Here is a 21856-nt window from a genome sequence, read left to right as displayed (position 1 = left end):
TATGTTAAAAAAAGGAACAACCTATGTTACATTTGCCAAACTGAACATTTCCTAAAATCATTTAGCAACATGAATATAATTTGTAAGAATTAATTGCAAAAGAGACGCAGGTCCATTAAGCACAAGTGACTAAATCCTAATAATCTGAAGAAAATACGAGATCAACTCACAACAACATTCGTACAATGAAGCAAGGACAAATTTTGCAACAAATCAAGGGGAAAAGCAATTGAATTATTAGCATAATAGTTCTGTCTCGGCCAGCGAACAGCCAAACCTCCTAAGCACAGGACGGGGATATCTAAGTGCAGTACACATCTTGGTGCAAATCTTTCATACTACATTTTTTTTCTCTTTGGTTTATCATAGTAGCATGAACATTGTTAAGAATTAAAAGATATGAATACAATGGCCAATTTTTATGGCGCCAACATGTTGTAGTGCAAAACATCATCATTGTAAAGCATATCTTAGAAATCAAGGACAAGCGAGTAACACACAACTAGACGACGGAAGAAAAAGAGTTGTAACCAGAACCATTTAATCGTTCCCATTCTTTTGAATGCCAACCAAAAGAAGCATTTAAACAGCCAACTGCTGGTAGACTGACGTCCCTTTGTCCAAGTCAAGATGAACTTAGCTTTCAAGAGTCAAGACTTGGTTCAAGTTAGCTACAACTCCACAAATTCAAACCCAGAATTCCAGCAGTCAAGTCATAACGTCCTTCAGAAACTCTTAGAAAAATAACCCATTCTACTGCAAGTTTAATAGCAGCACACCAACTGAAAACCACCCACAATAATTTGCGGAGGCGAGTCTTTTAATGATGGACCTTCTCCTCGTTGTCCAGTTGTAGACTCTCAATGCCTTTGAGAGCACCTTCAAAGATCCTTACATGGGAGGTATGTCTACCGGATGATGTGCGCTTGATCTCCGAAGATCCACCAACCGGTGAACTTCTTTGCCCACTTGAAATTCTGTATGCTGCTCCAGGGCTTGCTTCAGCTGTACGCGATCGATGGGGATCAGACTCGCTTCCAACAAGTGCGTCACGGCTGCTGGAAACAGCAGCTCGCCTTGATGATCCACTTGAGCGAGCCAATATGTTGGAATTTGACAACTGCAACGGCCCAGCAACATGCAATTAGTGAATGGGCAACACAACACAAACATAAAAGGCATGGAACAAGATAATAAGAGTTAAGAAATTAAAAATTGAAAAAACCAGAATCACAAACATAGGAAGTAGAAACCAATCAGAAAATTTATACCCAATAATGACAAACATAGAATTAAACTTTGACATAAAAAAATTAGCATGTCGACAAATAAATACACACCAGAGCCTCTTTACTAAATGCAGATTCTTGAGCAACTGGACTCTTCTGTTTTGAGAAGTTTCCAGAGGTCAAGATCGGTCCTGATATTCTTCGCCTGGAATCCATGGAAGACAAACCAGCCAGTCGCCCTTCTTCCTCACCTGTAGGGATGTCAAGAGAAACAAGGGTGTCAATAAAGGATTGCAGATGGTATATCATACATAAAAATTAATAAAGAAACCAAAGAAAGAGCTGAGAAGAGGAACTATCAAAAACTAACACCTCAAGAAGCAAGACAAAAGTACAGTCACTGATGGAAGACTTTATTTTGTTTGCCAACACATTATAGTCCTAAAAACAGAAAAGAAAACATTTGCCTCAATCTGAGGGAAAAGCCAGCTAACAATGTACCTGTCTGCCTGTCAGCATTGGCGGCAGCAATGGGCAACCCCGAACTAGTTCCCGCACCAGGACCCTAAAGGAGAAAACATCATAAAACTGCCCTGAACACTAATAAAAAAGTAAGACAAAAATTAAAAGCACTCACAAGAGCACGGGTTGGCGGAGTTGCAAGCTGTGATTGCTGATACTTTAAGATTGTCCAATCAAAGACATAATCAAACTGGAAACCTAAAGCCAATATCAATAAGCAAAGTAAATCCTATCCCATATAGTTCAAGTAAAGGCTGTAACATAAAACTGGATAAAAATGTACATACATTATTAAAACATTATCATAAATTCTCATTATAAGAATCAAAAACTAAAACCTTCACGAATAAAAAGGTCACGGAATATCCTTTTCAGATATGCATAGTCTGGCTTATCATCGAAACGTAGTGACCGACAGTAATGGAAATATGATGCAAATTCGGATGGATATCCACGACATAAGGCCTGCAAATATAATCAAAACCATTAATTCAAGAGACCAGACAGAAAGCAAAAGATACAGCAATGCGGTTTACTTCATACCTCAATTGACGTGGAAACTTTCTTTTCACTAATTTTCTCATACTTTTGTTTCTTAGTTCCAGCTTTTAATCCCTGCCAAGGAAGACTATATAGTAAAGATTTATTAGCAAACAAATATCAATATTCCTGCAAGAATATAACAGACAGTACAGGAAATAACATTTACCTTCCTCTTAAAAAGTACATAAGGACATATCCAAGAGATTCTAAATCATCCCTCCGGCTTTGCTCTACAAGGTTCAGGACGTCAGACAAAACACGTTACAAAACCAAGAGATGGAACTAATCTAAGGAAATTTTATTTGATAACCCCAAAAGCAAAAAGAAGACGGGACATACCAATGCCAAGATGCGTGTTCATGCTTGCATATCTTGCAGTTCCAGTCAAATTCTTGTTTTCTCTGCAGTGTTCACAACCATGAATCATATGACATTAAGCTTAAATTGTTCAAAGACAAGTTATCGCATATGTATGTCAAGATAAAATAAAAAGGTACAAGCTCAGACAATCACCTGTAAGGAATATGTTGATGGGTAGAAGTGTCTCTATATTTCTTAGCTAGACCAAAGTCAATAATGTAAACCTACATGGAAGTGAAAAGCAAATACCATGTTGGAAAAGACACCCTGAAAAAAGATACTACATAAGTACAGAACAGTTTAGTTATATTCGTAAAAATATAAAATTAAGCAAAAAAACCTGATTGGCACGCCTTCCCAGGCCCATGAGAAAATTGTCTGGCTTAATATCGCGATGTAGAAATGATTTTGAATGAACAAACTCAACACGATTGATCTGAAACAAAAGTCCAAAACAGTTGAAATTGGATTAATAATTGAAAGAACATAACTAACAAAACAAAAACATAAAACAACAATACCTACCATTTGATCAGCAAGCATAAGAACCGACTTCAAAGAAAGTTTCCTGCTACAGAAGTTGAAAAGATCTTCAAGGCTAGGACCGAGCAAATCCATCACTAAAACATTATAATCTCCTTCAACTCCAAACCATCTAACATTTGGAATCCCCGCTACAATAGTAAAACAGGACGACACGAGTTAATTCACAAAAAGGAAAGGCCAAAATAACCGACAATAAAATTTGTAAAAACATTAAAATGTCTCACACTTCCAAGGGCTATTAAAAAATGAATAAACTATAATCAATTATCTAATAAAACAAATAAAATCCATTACTTCCTCCTTGTAGGATCCTGTATAGCTTTGATTCGTACAGCAACTGAGGATGCTTTGTCTTGACATTTTCCTACACATACGCAACAAGAAGAAAATGAGCATTTTCATGCACTAAGGAATTTATTACCAGCAAAAGCATCAATATCAAGTTAACCACCAGTCCAAGCCACAAAGTTGAAAGAATGATATTACTGTTCTCCCACCATATCATAGCTCTTTTTCTCATGTATCTAAAGAGTAATAATACCCTTTTACACTATCTATACATGACATCATTTGTCTCATCTCATATATGTGTACAAGAGCCACGTATCTCTTTATTATCTAAAAAAATTGACAAAAAAAAAAGGGCCACGTCTCTCAATTGCAAATTTGCAATGTTACTCTCCAGTAATCCACAAAGTATAAATCGGTGCTAATTGAGAAATTTTAGGCAAGTCAAATAAAATTGAGAAAAGAACCCACAACCCACCATAGTAAAAGGATGAAAATTGGGTTCTCAAGTACTCTACAAAGCACAATATCCATATAGTTTAACAATACAATAAACTAAGAGCAAAAATTCAATAAACTTCGCAAAATTTATCAGCAAAATGAAGAGAACAAAAAACTCACAAGCTTAATCGCAACCTCTTCATTAGTCTGGATGTTAGTTCCTGCAAAATAATTCACCCACATTGAACAACCATTTATCAAATTCTCGAGAAAAAGAAGAAAGAAAATTAACAAAGAAGAAGAGGAAAAACAAAGCAAACAAACCTAAATAGATCTCCCCAAACGAGCCGCTACCAATCTTCCGACCAAGCCGAAACTTACCCCCAACACGAGGCTCCATTCCCGCACCGTCAAAAATTGAAGCCCCAGCTACAATATCAAACCCTAACGCAAGAAAACTATAACCCCAAGCAGAAAAACTAACGAAAATCAAACTCCGAAAGACTTTTTGAAAAGAGAAATAACAAAAAATTGGCCAAAACAAACGCAGAAAAGTCGATAATCCGACCAATCGAACCCCCCAAATTAACAAAAGAATGAAAAAATTTGGAAATAAATGAAATCAAATGGGGAAAAATTCTAGTTTCTAAGGAAGATCTAGGGTTTGGGGGGTTAGATTACAGAAATGGGAAAAAAGCAAAAAGCGTGAAGAAGCTCTACCATGTCTCTCTTTCTTCTTCTCTCTCTCATAGTTGTGTTGTTGTTGTTCTTTCTTTGATTGAATCCGACAGAGCAAAAGCTACGGAGAAAGAGAACTAAAACGGTTTTATTGAATTGTTTCTTTCTTTCACCGAAAAACTAATAATAATAATAATAATAAACGGTGTTATGGCTTTTCTTTTGAGTAAATTGCATTGCGTACTCTCTACAATTTTTTTTACACAATACACCTTAAATTTTTAATTATAACGTATTTACACTTTAAACTTTAAAATCAGCAGTGATTGAGTTTTAATAATTAAAGAGCATTTGGCAATTTAATACACTAGAAATTTAAAAATAAAAGATAAAGCCAATCATTTTTAAATCAAATTATCTGAATCTCATATTTTAAATCGTTAATTTAATAATTTAGGAAATATTGAATTTCAGGTATTATTAATTTAAAATTTTAAGGTATAATTTGTTAAAATTTGGAAGGTAAGGTGTATTATGTAAAATAGATAAATTGTGTACATTAGTGCAATTTACTCCTTTTATTATTTTATCTTTTCATTTTATTTTATTTTATTTTATTTTAACGTTTTGTTTGTGGAAAAGCAAAAGCCAAAAGGAGTACTCGTGAACGCGTGTAGGCCACGCGTAAGGAAAGTTGTCAGGTCGGTCAAGACTACACGAAAGTAGATGACGCTTTTGCCCAGATGTCACGTGGAGATCGTAAGTCACGTGACTGCTTTATCTTCTCATACAGGACGTTATACACCACTGGATTTTCTAAGGACGAGGATAGAATTGTAATTATGTAATTAATTTGTTGCTAATAAATCTTATCCTCGTGTCATACGCGAGTTAATTTAATGGGAAAATTAAAAAGAAAAACTTTTCCACTATTATGATTTTTTTTTTTAGAAGTTTCCACTATTATGATTCTAGCATACGTACATTTTTTTTTTTAAGACGACGCCCTTTAACATATACTTGGCTTTCATAACTCAAAAATTGTTACATCTTTTAACATTTCAAATTATTAAAATTAAATTAGTACATTATTATTTACCCAATAATTTTATGTTAATCTTGATTTTTTTTATAGATATGTGAAAGATTAATTTTAACACTATTGTTAGTGGTTTTTTCTTTTGTAAGTGTGATTACGTTATTATTTAAGAAAAATAATAGCAAATAAGAACTCATAATACATGAGCATTGCATTTAAGGATGAAAAAGAAAAACTATAAGAAAAACATTGGCTACCATGTTAGGTTCAACCACTCATCTTTTATACGTTTTTTTTATAAAGAATGGTCAATCTAATTCAAAATAATGTCAAATAAAAGAAACATTCAAACTACTCAAATTCCATGACTATTCTTCTAAATAATTGTAAATTTAACTTTAAGCACACCCCATTGCACTTGAAACGGTTGCATAATGTTATGTTACCAAACAATAAAAATATGGCACAAAGTTTATACCTATATATGGAGTATGTTTCCAAATTAGCGTCAAGTCATGAAAGTTCCTAACATACTTCCTTGGAACCATCTAGACGGATATTCCTTTATTGTACCACAAGATCAAATTTTATTTTCTTTTTTTTCTTTTTTTTGGTGGGTTTTTTTTTTTTTTTTTGCCCTTTTGCTCTTTGTTATTTGTTTCTTAATATAGTGAAAGACAAACATGGCATCTAGTTTACAAAAATAAAGCCAAAGACAAAGGATCAAACCCCATGGTACCAGCTTATCTCTTGGCTTTTCAAGTCAATGGCTGTATAAATTTTACTTTGTGTTATGGTGGTTTGTGCATTATAAATATATAACTGGTTATTTAAGCTATACCAGTGAGACAGTGACCAGACACTGTCCAAGTATCATTTAATATGGCAAATCAAATGTGCCAATAATTGTACAAATACAAAAAAAAAATTAGATATAAGAATAAAGATAAAAATCATGCCCAAACAATATTAAAAGTGTTTATTTTAATTCAATGCAGCCCCACAAATAAGTGATTAATTTCTGAAAAATCTGCAACATACTAATAATAATAACACGTGCTAATAAAATAACAACAACACATCATGAGATGATTTTCTAATTAGGAATCTCCCATAATTAGCATTAAAGACATGTACCAAAATTAAAAGAGTAAAGAGAAGTTTCAAATCAGCTTACAACTTGATTGCTTGTTTCCTCTCTAAGGCTCCCTAAATTTGTCAAAACTCACAAAAGGGTATCGGAGTTTATACATGAAATTTGTATATAGATATAATATAAGATTATGTTGAGTTCATTATGGATTGAAGAAGGAATTTTCACACTTGCATTTCCATCCTTCTGGCTCATAATTTGCAATCTGGACACCAACCCGGTCACTGGTTGTTGGTATCTGAACAGGTTCACAAGGGTAACAACCTTCACATTTGTGAGAACAGTTTGGTGGTCTTGACCCAAGCCTGCTTAACGAACTATACAACTCTTCCTCATTCCCATATGATGTTCCTTCAATGCCCTTCTTAACTCCCTTATGAGTTATGACAAACAAAGATTTCAACCAAACGTTACAAAAGCTTATATGTGTGTGTGTGTGTGTGTATATATATATAGAGAGAGAGAGAGAGAGAGAGAGAGATGTACCTCACTTGAGTCAAAGGTGTTTTGTGGGAGATGAGGAACTCGGTCTGTTTAATCATGCATATGAACCGAAATCAGAAAGTGACAACAAAGGTTATTTTGAGTGAAAAAACAAGTATACTTTTTTCCCCATTTCTTTCTTTGGGAGTGGAAAGAAGGAGAATAATAACAGATGAATTGTTGCAGTGAGATGTGATTTGTGGAAGTTTTGCAATATACAGCTTATTACCTTGTTGGGCAGAAAAATCATTACGTGATGCAAAAGGCCTGCTTGTCACAGAAACCCAACTCAAAGAAACCATTAGAATGTAGCACAAAATCCTTGTCTTCATCATTTTTATCAGTTTCACATATGATGGTGATAGTGATCCAACTTTTTTATTCTTCTTCTCTTGGAAGTGAGTGATGAAATGAACTCAAAAGGATGTTGGAACTGTGAAGAGAGAGAGAGAGAGAGAGAGAGAGAGAGAGGACAGAGAAAGAGATGTGGGATTAGAACCTCAGGTCAAGAGACCAAAGATGACCCCATTTTTAATTGGTAATGAAAAATCAGAGAAATAGGAGATATCACAAAACAACAAAACAGAGCTAGAGAATTATATATATAAACCTCCGAAAATGCCTCAAAAAAATTCCACTTGGAAATCTTTTTCTGTCTTGTCTGGGAGATCTTACTGTTCAGAAGACTGATTCTTCACCTTCTTGTCAAACAGAAGAATGAGATGTGGAACTGGAACACACTTCTCCTTTCTTTATAGTAGTGCACTTCTCCTTTCGACAATTCATCGTGATGTGAAAATTTTCCTATGAAATAAATAAATTATAAAAAACACAATAAAACTCTCTCTCCGTATCTATAATCTATCTATCTATGTGTTAGATGCACATAAATCCAAAAACTGACAAAGACCCTTTTTTACAAAAATTATCTCTCGCAAGTGTACGAATTCGTCTGTGGTCAACCAGGCCTAGAACAGAAGAGAGAAAATCTCAATTATAATTTAAAATTATTTTTCTTTTATACGTATTTTTTATAAAAAAAAATATTATAATAAATTACGAATTATAATTCTAATCATAACACAAATTTCTCAACTAAATCTAGTTTCAATTCTAAAGCTGTCAATAGCCCAAAACAGCTCTTTAATCATATCTAATGTATATGTATTTGGCAAAAGAATTCTACAATTATTTACTCCATTAAATCCTGATCCTTAGTAACGAAAAAAAAACCAGCTTGGACGTTTTCTCATTAATGTTTTCCATACTTACACGAAAATCTTCAAGAATCAGTGAATTGGGAGATCAAGCCAGTGAATTGGCTGTGGTGATAGTAGTACTGAAAACCACCAGACAGATTATAGTGATTTAACTTAAAGACAGCTTTTTAACCGTTAATACAAAGACCGCAGCTAAAATCCGTATAGAAACCTTTTTTTTTTTTTTTTTTAATCTTATCACAAGATTCCTCCATGTTTGTTTGCTTTTAGTAATGGGTCCATTTCTTGAGTATTTATATGATAAGAACATAATAGTGGAGTCTATATTCTTAAACGTTAAATTCGATTAAAATTATAACTGTAAAACATATGATATAAATCTTACGGCTTAAAATAAGTTTTGTCCCCTCAAATTCTTCTGGACCAGTTCAGGAGTGTTATTCAATGAGGCTTAAATATATAAACGCTTGGTTCCTATTAAACAAAATAAAATAAAACAAAACAACAAACGACATGTGACATGTGCTTTGTGATTGATAGCAATTATCACAAAATCGTAATGGCACTTTGTCAAACGACACATCCCGATCAGAGTATTAGCTTACAGACTCACATCATTATCTCATGATCACCGTTTTCAATTATGTTTGCAATTAACGAGCCTCGATCGCTTGCAGGGCGGGGAATAATTTACCATCTCCATCTCCATCCTTTAAAATTATTCTCATTCACATCTTCATTTTTATTTAAGGAGAAGCGAGACGGAATTAGAAATTTCTTATTAAAAATGCTTTTTCTATACCCATCACATTTTTTATTAAATGTAATTAAACATTTTAAAATTATTTTAACTTCAAGCAAAAATAAAGTAGAAACTCAATATAAATTTAAGAGACGTTTGGTTCATGGATTAGAATCATGTGATTAGAATCATTTTTTATTTACGTGTATTTTTTATAAGAGAAAACACTATAACGAACCATGAACCATGATTCAAATCATAGTTTAATTCCTCCAACCAAACATCCCCTTAGACCAAAATGAAAGAGCGTGTTTAGAACTTGTTCTAAAATGATTTTATTTTTTGTATGAAAATAAAAATGAAAACATTTTCAATCTCATGCATAAATTATTTTTAAAAATGCATTTGGTAGTTTTATCAAGAGATTATTTTCAGTATAAAAAACTTATTAATGTCTCTCTCTGCTCGAAAGAAGAGAAAACAAAAGCAAAAAATAAAAAACGACTAAAAGTCATTTTTCATTTCTCTCTCATTTTACACTAAACCAAAAAATCATTTTCATTTCTGTTTTTTATCTTTATTGCGTCAAATGTCGTTTTAAAAATATTTTTATTTTTTCTTTTTCAAAAAATGTGAAAAATAAAAACGGGATCAATTCCAAACACGACCAAAGGTTCTTTAATACAAACTAAATTCAAAACATATGAAAAAATAGTGTGGAGTTAAAAAAAGTCTTATTAAAAGTAATAATTATCAAATGCAAAAAGTATATGTATGTATAGTTACATAAAATATATTATATTATATATAACTTATGTATATCGGGGTAAGAGTTGGGTGAGGAGTGCTTTCTCGGTCTCCGTCTCGCTAAAAGTTGGGGATAAAATTTTGTTCTCATCTCTATTCCTATCCCCTATTATTATTTTTCATCCTCATTTTATTCGGTGTGAATTACTATGGAGCCATTTCTACATAGAATAATGTCATTCCTACGTTGTCGTGCCGTGAAATATTTGTGAAACAAACTTGATTTGCCATAAGAAATTGAAATAATTTCAACCAAAAAATTATAACAATTTTTTGATAAGAGTATAAAAGAATAGTTTGCGACACATTAGAACATATGTACAACTAATAGGATATGATTACAAGCAACTACACTAGCTTGATGAAGCTTAATGTTGGTCAAGCAGAATGTAGATCAGAGCAAAATAATTTAAAAGGAACAAAAGACAGTTAAAAAAAAGGATAATCTTTTAAAATGTGCACGTATATCTTCCTTTTTTTTAGTTATTGAAGGATTAAAAAAACAATCTAAGCAGTTATTAGTAAAAAATAATAATAAATAAAAAATAATAATAAAAAAAATGAAGTGAAAGAAGTTGGATTTGAGAGAGAACTTTGGGGGGTCTTTGCTGCTGATTTCGTTTGTTTTTAAAAATATTTTTGCATGTCTTTTCAATTACAAAGGCGAAAGCGTTTTCTAAATAACATTTAGTTAGCAAATACTTTAGAAACTAAAACAAAATTAGAAAGTGATAAAAATATTTTAATTAAGAAAATAAAAAATAATTGAAATTTATTTTCATTTTATAAAGCTATAACTGAATATATGTTTTCAGAAATATACCCACATAAATAAATACACCTGAAAGATTAATAAACATAGAAAAAATAACCGAACATAATTTCATATTTCATATGAGTTGTTTGGTTAGAGGATTCGTATCCCGATTCGAATCATAGTTCGTGATTTATTACAGTATTTTTTCTCATAAAAAATACACATAAATTAAAAATAATTATAATCTCATGATTCTAATCCATGAACCAAACGTTTCAATAAACAATGACATCATTCCCAACAAATTTTCATTGCTATCTTCATCCTCAAAAGGGCCATTGGTTTCCCATGTGCAACAGATCAGAAGGAGACGACCCAACACAAGAAAACAGAAAGTGCCCCCACAACGTTAGAAGCCGCAGGTCACCAGCTGATCACAAGACCCCATAAATAACCTTGCAAAAGTGGGTACAATTCTTAGGATTTTGTTCCCATGTTTATTTAAGTCCGTTCATTTTATTTATTTAAATTTAAAATTTAAAATTTATTATAATAAAAAAATTTTAAAAATAATCACATTTAATTTTTTTATTACAATAAAAAATTATTATATAAAATTACATCTTAATTTAAATTAAAATTTTAAATAAATAAATTAAACGGGTTCTTAATTAATTAATCCGTTGATTAATGCATTATTTGCTTGTGTCCCACCGTGACTGCCAATTCTCTATAGACCTCTTAATTGTAAACCAGCTAGAGCTACTTAGCTAGAGAGAAGTGAGCATTCAATTCTATGTTCATCATCTTTCTAGCTTTTGAGTGGTCTCCCTCTCTGAATGATTAGAGCCCAAGACATAAAAACATTTGTGCAATTTGATTCCTCAAAAATCAAATCAAATTATTATTCAGAATTAATAAGGGTGTGTTTATCTTATGACTTAAATCATATTACAATAGTATTTTTTTTATAAAAATTTAAATTTAATATTTTTATTATAATATTTTTCTCTCTAACTCAAATGATATCAGTAAAAAAAAAACAAGCCCTTATCAGATTATTTGACAATAAGAATGTTTCCTTAGCCTCCTTAATCGGCAAAGTGGGCATTTATTTGACTTGAAACCCGAAAACTATGATCTGCTTAAGAAAAAGTGTAACTTTATGCCTGTATGCTGTATTGGAAGTAACTAATTGATGTATGATTGACTGATTTGATCATTCACTGTTTTATTGTCTTCAGTCTGTGGCGAGATTGGGATTTGTGATTGGTTCAACCTGTAAAATAGTATAAAAAAAAGGAAATAAAAAAAATATCTTTTATACTATTTTTACTTTTGTTTTTAATTAATATTTATTTAATTGAATACTATATTAATTAAGAATAAAAAATACAAATTTAAATTCAGAGTTTTCTTATAATTTTTTTTTATAATGACACTGCATATATTTTATTAGTAAAAAAAAAACTTTGTAAGTGAAGGAAAAAAATAAATAAATAAATATCATGGTTAGTCATACTAGCTCGTTTAGTCTGCCGATTTGAGTTTTTAATTTAAGTTAAAATGTGACTTTATGTGAGAGTTTTTTACTGTAATAAAAAAGTTAGATGTGACTGTTTCTGAGAATTTTTTACTGTAACAAAACTCGAATCGGTAAAATGAACGGGACATTATGGGATGTTTATTTCCTATATTCGTCTCTGATTCTTAATCATGATTCATGGTTTTCTACAGTGTTTTTTTCTCACAAAAAAAATACGTAAAACGATAATGATTATGGATCATGGTTCTGAATGCATGAACCAAACGTTTAGGCGTCGAAAATTCAAGACACTGTACCTTACAGGATTGAGCCTCATAAATACAGGTGAGACACACTACTTGTGTTTTAAGAGAGCTTTAGGCCTTATTATTCTCACAACTTAAGTTTTATTACTACAGTATTTTATCTCATAAAAACTTAAATTTAATTTTTTTACTATATGATTTTTCTCTTACATACACAACTTAAGTTCGAACTTGAGTTAGAAAACAAACATACCCTAAACTCTCTAAAATCTCATACCAATTTTTTATTGTGATGCGTTCAACTACCGATCTTCATCGCATTTTCTAGAATTCACACGGGTTTTCACTTTGATATTATACTAAGATTGTTAAATACTAAAAATGTGTTATTAAAGAATTCTTCAAAAGAAGAAGACAAACTTTATAGGAGTTTTCTATCCATACTGTGTAAAGTGATTCATGTTTCTAAATGTGAAATGTGAGATTATATAATAACAACAAATGTATATGGAAATTTAACTAAAATAATTTAATTTGCGGAGGAAGAAAAGTAAGTTAATGGTCGGTGAAAAGGAAAGGGTGTGAAACTTGAATAAACATATTTCATTCACGTCAACAAACTTTTCATGTTACAATAAAAAGACAAATACATGATACCCAACCCAAAAAATTTGAACAAAAAATTGGGTGCAGAAGAACAAATCTATTAGCTCATTCCTGCTATTATTAACAAAGAAAAAAAATGACAAATAAAATAATAATTTGAATTGAGATAACAAATTTGAAAGAATCAAAGGAAAAAAAGAAACTTCTAAGAAGATACGAAAAAAATGGGGATAGCTCTCTCCTTATTTTTGTCAGAGAAAAAGCCGCTACACTTGTGGGCTTTTCCATTTTCGACCCAAACTATATGGGCCACATTCCCTTGGCCGAATACAGGTCTAGCTAGATAAAGCAATGGGGGTTCTTGGACTGGGAAGGCCCATGTACGCAAGCCTCGGAGACAACCTAACTTTTGGGCTGGGTCGTGGAGAAGGTATTGGGCCATAACTGAACAATGGGCCAGCAGCCAGCCTAGGAGACAAGTTGACTTGTTCCAGTGCTCTAGATTGTAGCTCTGTTGGGTAGTCCCGGACACACCCAATACGTGGCCCAGCCCCAGTGGTCCATTTGCACGAGAGGCGTTGGCTGAAGTCAAAGATTGGTGGCCTCGCGTTGAAAGAGTCAACCTTCTTATTTTCATCTTGTTCAACGGTCGTGATCGTGCTCTCCTTGGCAGCCACATCAATTCTATTCACACCACGTGATTGCTTAGGAGATTTCGTTGACCCTGATTGCTCTGCCACGTTGGTGACCTTGAATGAAGGATAGTCATCATCAATTGCACACCTCTGCCAAATATAGAAAACGACAGATCAGAAAATTGCCAAAAAAAAAAAAAAGAGGGGCAAAATGGTGTCATAAAAAGCAATAATAATTTACATGCATGCACTTTTGTAACAAACTTTTTAGGAGGCATGAATTTTCCTTTGAAAAAGGAGTACAATAATTGAGAAAAAAGATCATTTATTTACCTTGACATTGGAGAGGTCCACATTATTCTCCTCAAGGAAGCTAATGAATTCCCTAAAGTGCTCTTCTGTTGGGTGATAATGACCACTATATGGCCAAATTGCCTGCAATAATATATTGAGGTCGTAGAGTAAGCATGACATGCTACAAGACTTGGTCTTTTAAACCAAATTCACATTGACCATAATAAGTTTTGTTAAATTTTGACCAATGTGTACATAATTTCTTTATTTAACCAAATAGATAAACGTCCATAGCAAACAAAAAATGAATAATTATAAATAAAAAAAAATGGTCACGCATGCTAAAATGATAAAGCAAGTGATTAATTATTTATTGCATATGATAAGAAGAACTCAATGGTCATACACATTGCTAAACCGTAATACTTTTATATCAAATTATGTTAAATTATTATATTTTTTTAATCCAAAATAATTATACCTAATTTGATTTTTAGTTGTTATTAAGAGATTATAGTACATAATCTAACGGTTTAAAAATGCATCCTAATCGTCCATACCTAACGACCAACCACATGATTCTCATTATAAATAATTGTAATATTATTTTCAATAAATTATCTTTATACCTCAAGAACCCCATCATGGGCAACTAATCTCCCGGCGGCTGTGGTGGCACCCCCAGCTAGGAAACTTGAATGCTGAAATCTGCCTTTCTTCTTCTGACCCACATAGAGAGCCCTTGTGGTACTTAATACAAAAATCCACTTGGAGCCCTCAATGGTGTCCACAGGGGTCCCACTTTGCCAATACACTAGTTTCCCATCCATCACTTTTACTTCATACGCTTCTCTTTCTTTCTGTATATACAACACCACAATCATGAATTACACCATTAGAATTCTATGTCATGTACACAATTTATATTTGCTTAATTATTTTTATTTTTATTTTATTTTTTGAACTTAGGGTGGAGGAATTTGAACTCTTCACCTTATAGTAGGGCCAGGTGTATAATTACCGATATGCTATGCTAGCAACCACTTCGCTTAATTAATTCCAACCTTAGAAAACATTTTTTTTTTCTTTGAGGGACAAAATAGTAAATTAAAGTATGGTGTGGTTTAGGACTTACCGGTCCGAGATACGTGATGCATTGGCGTTGGAGAAGAGTTCTTGGGCATTTCTCAACATTTATCTCTTTCCCATTTCCACAATCAAGCCTGCATTTTTACAAGTATAGTAGTTTCTAGTTAGTCATAATCCACACGTTTTTCTGTTTGGTACTTGAGAAAAATAGAGTAAACCACGGAAAATTTACATTTCACATTTTACATTCTATTTAGTCATGTGGTTTACAATTAATTTCATAATTACGCATGTAATACACACACATGTGAAAACAATAAAGAATGTCAAGAAATGATCACTTACCAATAGAAGAAAGGTTGAGTACTCTCACTTTCAAACCATATATCATAGTACAAGTGCAAATTGTGTCCATAACGGTGCCGTGGATCAATCTGTAGAAAATATGAAGAAAACAACCTTCTGATTAATCTTATTATTCCATTGAATCAAAATTTGATATATCATTTAAATGTGCTTAATTTCTGTCTAAAGCCCAAAATCAAGTGCTGATACAGCTCTATGATTGTAACTTACAGCTTCAAGCCAATGTTGGAGGGCTAATTTTTGTGCTTTCTCATCCTTGGACAAACCCTTTCCCACCTGCAAAACAATACATCCTTGTTCAGTTCCCAAATTAATCTTCATAAGGTATTAAAAAAGAAGAAAGAAAAAAAAAAAAAAAACATTGGTTGGACATGAAACAAAAATCCTGGTGGCGCACTGTGATTTAAATCAAGTTCTGTTAAATTTGTCTACTTTTTTTTAATTATTATTTTGATGTGATTTTGACCATATTTTTCATGTGCATAAACATGTACTATTGGTATGGGTATTGAAATTCAAAATCGTGTTTTTGGAAAATACCTTTGCTGCTCTAGTCCTAGCCCTAGCCCATCTTTGAGCCACAGTTTCTTGCTTCTCAATATTAAAGAAGGACACAGAACTCCTCTTTAGAGACGCAAAGTCTAACGCTTTCCACCTGAAAAAAGACACGAACAAACCAACAATTAATTTAAAATTGAAAATTAACCAATAATTAAGAGAGGAATTTTGAGAGACTAATTATTATTACCAGAGCTCCTCAACGACAACTGCACAATCCGCCAGGTTCCTTCTAGTCCTGTAACTTTTGTACACTTTCTGAAGCTTAATCGCGGCGGCGTCGAGCTCGCAAACCGGTCTAGGCGAGAACATGATTGCAGGCTCAGGCAAAGAAAGAGCAGGTATTGGTTTGTGCTTAATATGGTTCTTGCCAACCAAAACATGATCATCTTCCGCGGTCAAAGTCTGCGTGTCTTGGACAACAACAAGACTCTTGAATGAAAGATTGGTCTCAAGCATCACTTTCTGTGGCTTGTGATGCTGCAAACGGGAGAAATTATTTGCGTTGGAATTGTCCGAACCGTTTGCGACGGTCATTGCTTCTGAGAATCTTAGCTGCAAAAGATGATCAAGAAAGTCACACAAAAAAAATGTTGAAGAATTTGGTAATATGATCACCTAATTGAAACAAAAACAATTTTAAGATGGTTATTGATTAATCATACCTTGGATTGGTTTGGTGTGATTGAAATCTCTACTTTTTTTTTTATGTCTGTTCAAAAAAGGTGTTTAAAAGGTGAAAAGAATTATGAGTACTCAACAATGTACAGGATGTCGATTGCCGAGTTAAGTGGCTTTCTGTTTGTTATATATACATATACATAGATAGATATATCAAGTATGGAAGCAAAAAATGGCTCTTGTGGATTTTCAAATACGTGTTAGAAATGGAGAAGGGCGAAAAAGTGACGAAAAGGAAAGTCTTTGGATGAATTCTATGTCGTAAAATCAACGTGAGAGAAAGTTTTGATTAGAAGAGGCGAAGAGCAAACAGGGGATTCAACGTCTTATTTTATTTGTTTTTTTTTTTAATTTTTTGCCTTTTTTTATTCCTTCTTGGTTCAAAGGCATGAGTGGTTTGATGGATTCAAAGATTGAGACTTTGAATTGCCTTTGGAATTGTGTACGTGCTCCTTTAGAAGGTTTTCTTCTTCATTTTCCAGTTTTCCACCACTTCCAGGACAACATATAAAAATATTATATGTACGTATATATATGTGTGTATATGTGTGTGTGTGTGTGTGTATATATATATATATAGAGAGAGAGAGAGAGAGTATTTTTATTTTTATTTTTATGAAGGGGAGAGAGAGAGAGAGAGAGAGAGAGAGAGAGAGAGAGAGAGAGAGAGAGAGAGAGAGAGAGAGAGAGAGAGAGAGAGAGAGAGAGAGAGAGAATTGGGTCAGGCGGTCAAAGAAAGTAAGCCATATCCAGGTTTCGGTGAAGTTTTCCATTGGAAAAACACATAAATTGCTTTAACTTTAGCAAACCTAGATTTTTTGTGTTTAATTCTCTATCTCAACAGTCAACAACTTTTGGTCATGGCTTTAGTCATGCAAACGCATTGTTTCAAGTTTCAACTTGCAAAAAACTTTCAAGCTTTTGTTTTTTGTTGCTTACTGTAGCTGTCACTGCGTGTGCATCTTGTTATTTTACGGATCTCTTTACTTATCTGCAGTTTTGTGTTGAATTTACTACAATGTCCCTCCACGTCTCACGGGAAGTGAAATCCTGTTCTTACCTAAATGTCCCTCCACGTCGATCTCAACTAATGATTAGCATTTTTGGAATTTGACATCTTAGCCCCCTATTTTTTAAAATTTGAATTAGAAAGGTTCTAACTTTTAATTTTAACAGGAGGAAAAAAACTATTCTTGAATTTAATATAGTTCTGCATGGTAACTTAAGGACCCATTTAATTTGTTGATTCGAGTTGATATGTGATTTTATGTGAGAGTTTTTTACTGTAACAAAAAAGTTAGATGTGACTGTTTCTGAAAGCTTTTTACTATAATAAAACTCGAATCGGTGAAATTAACGGGACCTAAGTTGATGAATACTATTAAATTTTGAACATAAACACACTCGTGCATGTAACATAATATGTTTCCGGCCTTTTTTTTTTTCATTTATCTCCTTCAAACGAGCTTACATTTTGGGATTTGCTCCCATATTGCAAATCAAATATTAGCTAAACATTTTTCTCTATTTTCTTTCCAGTTGTAAGTATAAGCAACTAAGTAATGTACACAAGAGTATTTCTGTCTTAAATTTTAATAAAAGTAAACCAACTTATGGGCGTTTCACTGGTTTGCTTTACTTTATTAAATTTTAGGGAAATTTATTAAAATTAAAAGTTTTAACGGACAATCTGCTAGTTCAAGAAAAGTTTGAAGGGTAAAAGCATTAAAAAAAAAAAAAAAAAAAAAAAAAAAAAAAAAAAAAACTCTTTCAGGTTAGAAAGTAGACATATTTGACTTGCAAAGTGTAATATTCAATGTTAGATTGCGGAAACTAATGATGTAGAATAAATTTGTCCTTTCCGAGTATTCCGCACCTTTTGCTTTCCATGAAGAGCAGCACTACTATCGATTACTTGTAACAAGGGGAAGTGTTTCATTTATAATGCATAATTATGGGTCATAATGGACCAAAAATATTGGTCTCAAAGTCAAGATCTTCAAGTGGGTGTGCGGTTTGCATTAATTTGATTGTCAAATATGTGTTCTTTTTTTTTTTAATAATAGAATATGTGTTCTTTCTAGTTTCTAATCTACAACATATTATATATTTATATATGTACATAAAGCAAAGTCGTTATTTGAAATGTAAAAGGTAAAATATAAACATGTGCGTTATATGTAAATAACTACGGCTAGTCGGAGAAATTGTGGTCATATGTTCAAGTCGGATTAATCAAAATTGACGATTACTTATTATTTGCATTATCTTTTCCACGTTTCTAATAACTTTTATTCAACGATAATTAATAACAATATAAAAAGCTTTCTATAATGAAATATTATATGTTTCTCGACATTAAATTTAAAAAAAAAATCATGTTGGAGTTAAGAATGATGTAAAACTAATAGAATTTATGATTCAAAACAGAACTATACCCATAAAATTATATATATATATATATCCTAATAGTATAATTCTCATGAATAATTAAAAAAAAAAAAAAAGTGAGAGACGATTAGGAGTCTTCACAAAACGAGTAAAGGGCATTTATGGAAGTTCACGTTCAATAACTAAATGCTAGTGTGTCCCAATTCCCGCCGTAGCTGTCAAGGTAGTTGACCGCCCCCGATGCTGACGTGTCCCGCCTAATCTTTTGCACGATTTTGTTCTTCGTCAACGTCTTTTCTCTACGCGCTTTGTATTATCCGTTCGTGAAAAATATGATTCCGTTCAATTCGAGTTTAGAATTTGAGTTTTATTACAGTAAAAAATTTTTAAAAATAGTCACATTTAATTTTTTTATTACAGTAAAAAATTCTCACATAAAATCACATCTTAACTCGAATCAGCGAAATAAACAGATATATGGTAGCTTATTTGGTAGAATTAGCGACAAAAATAAATTTTTAATAATCTTTTATTTTTAGTCGTAGATATATATTAAAAAGTATTTATTTTACATATTTTTTTTAATTTAATATAATTTTAATTTAATCCATAATTAAAAACTAATAAAATCAGTAAAATTGATCCTTTATTTGATAATCATATTCTCTTTCTTTGAATAATATATTTTTTTTCATTCTTAATCTTATGTGATAGCTACTTGTCTTTTATTTTATTTTATGAGAATATAGCTACTTGTCATGAATAAGTGAAAGCAATGATATCCAGAGCGCAAAAATAGACAATCAATTATCAAACAGTGGCAAGTTATTAGACATCGCATAAAAGAATTATGGATTTATTCGAAAAAATAAGTAAAAATTATGGATGATTCTCGGGGCAAAAACATGAATATAACTTAAAGAGACATTTGAACTCTAATACTTTATGACAGAATCATGTATAAAATTATCCTTATACTATGACTATTTGAACAATGCATTAATCAACTTTTGTCTCGTAAAATTAATCTTAAAAGGTAAATTTTATGAAATTTTTGTACAGGTTTTTTTTGCTGAAAAAGGATATCTGCACTGGTAAACTGATATCCTTTTTTGTGAATGCTAAATGTTGTATAATTTAACATTTAAAATAGTCCAGTATTGACAGTTAGTTATCTCCACACATATTCTTTTATCCAACATCAAATTATATGACGTACAATCATTACACCATAATACGAGTATATAACATTAACAAGTGAATATGAACCCATTGTCTACCTAATCAGTTTTAGGCCTCATTCTCTTCGCAAATTCGAGTTTTTAATTTGAGCTGAGATGTAACATTTTATGAGAGCTTTTAACTATAGTAAAAAAAGTTAGATGTGACATTTTTTGAGAATTTTTAAATGTAAAAACCTATAATTAAAAACTCAAATTGGTGAAATAAATGAGACTTTAATCTACCAACCTTTATTTTAGTAGTGGTCCATATTATTGGCTGAACTCACTCTCTGATCATTTTTTTTTGGGATATATATTAGCTAGGAAATGGACCCATTTTTTTGCTCCTTTTTAGGGCCATTCTCATACACGTCCATGGTATCTAAATTAAACTATCACTATCACGAAGTGAATTCTGCTTAAAATTAAGCTTCAAAATGGTATCCTTACCCAATTGGCTTAGTTTGAGTTCTGACTATAGCTGCAACCTATCTCATATTGGGGAGAAGTGTATCGCTCTCGATCAAACTAGAAATTTCATAAGAGAATAAAGCGTAGAAAAGAAAAGAGAAATCGTTTTGATTCGAGGCTCCTCCCTTACTTGTTAAAGTAAACTACCTTTTTTGTTTGCCTTTACGAGTTGAGTAAACAAATAAAAAAGGGTTTTTAAGCCATTTTTTCAAGACATTAATAAAAAGCAAAGATGGGATAAAAACTTATCTTAAAATGCTCTTTTTTTTTTTTTTTTTTTTTTAAGATCAGACAACAATTGATAGAATGAAAATTGATCATAGGACACCAATGTTTTCTTCTTCTTCTTCTTCTTCTTCTTTTTTTGAGAAAATAGGACACCAACGTTGATATCAACATTTTATATAAAATTTAAATTGTTATTCCTTCGTTAATTATTTAAAAATATTGAGTGCAAATGAAAATGTAACAACTTAAAAAAGTCGGAGACAAGTCCTTAGCATAGAGCTATCAAAATGAATCACACCAAACGGGCCGGTTGTGGCCCACCTCTTTGGCTTGACGTGGCCCAGTCTGAATCAAGCACCTGAGCTGACCAATTAGGGCTAAGTATTTGTTATGTGTGTCGGGTAGGCCCGAACAACGTAGGACATGCTAGACTGATGGGTCGGGGTAGGCTTTATTTCATCTCTGCCGAGCTGAGAGGCCTGGTTTGACAATATTACCCTGTAACTGCTATTGAGAAAATATCTATAACTATATATTACAGGGGAGCGCAGTTACTATTCATTTGGACACAAATTACTATTCACCTGGACACAAAAGAACTATTCGAAGTTTTGGTTAAGTTATTTGCGTCATGTGTCGAGTTTTAATTGGGTGTTTTCTTTAGTAGAATACACGTGTGCTTGGGTAAATGGTTCGTCCTTTAGTTTGTCATGTG

General features: G+C 32.2%; 3 protein-coding genes across 3 annotated transcripts; all 3 read right to left on the bottom strand.

Moving 5' to 3' along the window:
• Window positions 1–213: 213 nt before the first annotated feature.
• LOC21409928 (casein kinase 1-like protein 1) lies at window positions 214–4799 on the bottom strand. The gene is made up of 14 exons (XM_010091772.2): window positions 4254–4799; window positions 4110–4150; window positions 3495–3564; window positions 3180–3328; window positions 2995–3090; window positions 2808–2878; window positions 2634–2695; window positions 2461–2524; window positions 2295–2379; window positions 2090–2216; window positions 1867–1949; window positions 1731–1794; window positions 1341–1480; window positions 214–1120 (listed from the first exon to the last, which is right to left on the bottom strand). Exons 1-14 carry the CDS (start codon window positions 4327–4329, stop codon window positions 821–823), a joined length of 1428 nt encoding a protein of 475 aa, XP_010090074.1. The 5' UTR covers window positions 4330–4799; the 3' UTR covers window positions 214–820.
• Window positions 4800–6937: 2138 nt separating this feature from the next.
• Window positions 6938–7962, bottom strand: LOC21411661 (EPIDERMAL PATTERNING FACTOR-like protein 6). The gene is made up of 4 exons (XM_024161486.1): window positions 7893–7962; window positions 7512–7715; window positions 7286–7329; window positions 6938–7172 (listed from the first exon to the last, which is right to left on the bottom strand). The coding sequence occupies exons 2-4, from the start codon at window positions 7615–7617 to the stop codon at window positions 6942–6944; spliced, it is 381 nt and encodes a 126-aa protein (XP_024017254.1). The 5' UTR covers window positions 7618–7715; window positions 7893–7962; the 3' UTR covers window positions 6938–6941.
• Window positions 7963–13289: 5327 nt separating this feature from the next.
• Window positions 13290–17361, bottom strand: LOC21409927 (IQ domain-containing protein IQM1). Its single transcript, XM_010091771.2, has 9 exons — window positions 16813–17361; window positions 16338–16702; window positions 16130–16244; window positions 15800–15865; window positions 15569–15657; window positions 15270–15357; window positions 14764–14994; window positions 14174–14275; window positions 13290–13990 (listed from the first exon to the last, which is right to left on the bottom strand). Exons 2-9 carry the CDS (start codon window positions 16682–16684, stop codon window positions 13541–13543), a joined length of 1488 nt encoding a protein of 495 aa, XP_010090073.1. The 5' UTR covers window positions 16685–16702; window positions 16813–17361; the 3' UTR covers window positions 13290–13540.
• Window positions 17362–21856: the final 4495 nt, after the last annotated feature.

This window comes from Morus notabilis, unplaced genomic scaffold, assembly GCF_000414095.1.
Source record: "Morus notabilis unplaced genomic scaffold, ASM41409v2 Scaffold329, whole genome shotgun sequence".
Lineage (NCBI taxonomy): Eukaryota > Viridiplantae > Streptophyta > Magnoliopsida > Rosales > Moraceae > Morus > Morus notabilis.
The sequence above is the reverse complement of the archived record's forward strand: the minus strand, read 5'-3'. Positions and strand labels throughout refer to the sequence as shown.

Excerpts from the sequence above, each read along its gene's own strand:
- LOC21409927 (XM_010091771.2), bottom strand. The coding sequence starts at position 16,684 with ATGACCGTCGCAAACGGTTCGGACAATTCCAACGCAAATAATTTCTCC. Across the intron at positions 16,245-16,337 it reads GTTGTCGTTGAGGAGCTCTG|GTGGAAAGCGTTAGACTTTG; the intron begins GTAATAATAATT and ends GTCTTTTTTCAG. Across the intron at positions 15,358-15,568 it reads ACTCAACCTTTCTTCTATTG|GCTTGATTGTGGAAATGGGA; the intron begins GTAAGTGATCAT and ends GTAAAAATGCAG.
- LOC21409928 (XM_010091772.2), bottom strand. The coding sequence starts at position 4,329 with ATGGAGCCTCGTGTTGGGGGTAAGTTTCGGCTTGGTCGGAAGATTGGT. Across the intron at positions 3,091-3,179 it reads TTATGCTTGCTGATCAAATG|ATCAATCGTGTTGAGTTTGT; the intron begins GTAGGTATTGTT and ends CTTTTGTTTCAG. Across the intron at positions 2,525-2,633 it reads GAACACGCATCTTGGCATTG|AGCAAAGCCGGAGGGATGAT; the intron begins GTATGTCCCGTC and ends TGAACCTTGTAG.
- LOC21411661 (XM_024161486.1), bottom strand. The coding sequence starts at position 7,617 with ATGATGAAGACAAGGATTTTGTGCTACATTCTAATGGTTTCTTTGAGT. Across the intron at positions 7,330-7,511 it reads TGATTTTTCTGCCCAACAAG|ACCGAGTTCCTCATCTCCCA; the intron begins GTAATAAGCTGT and ends ATGATTAAACAG. Across the intron at positions 7,173-7,285 it reads ACACCTTTGACTCAAGTGAG|GGAGTTAAGAAGGGCATTGA; the intron begins GTACATCTCTCT and ends ATAACTCATAAG.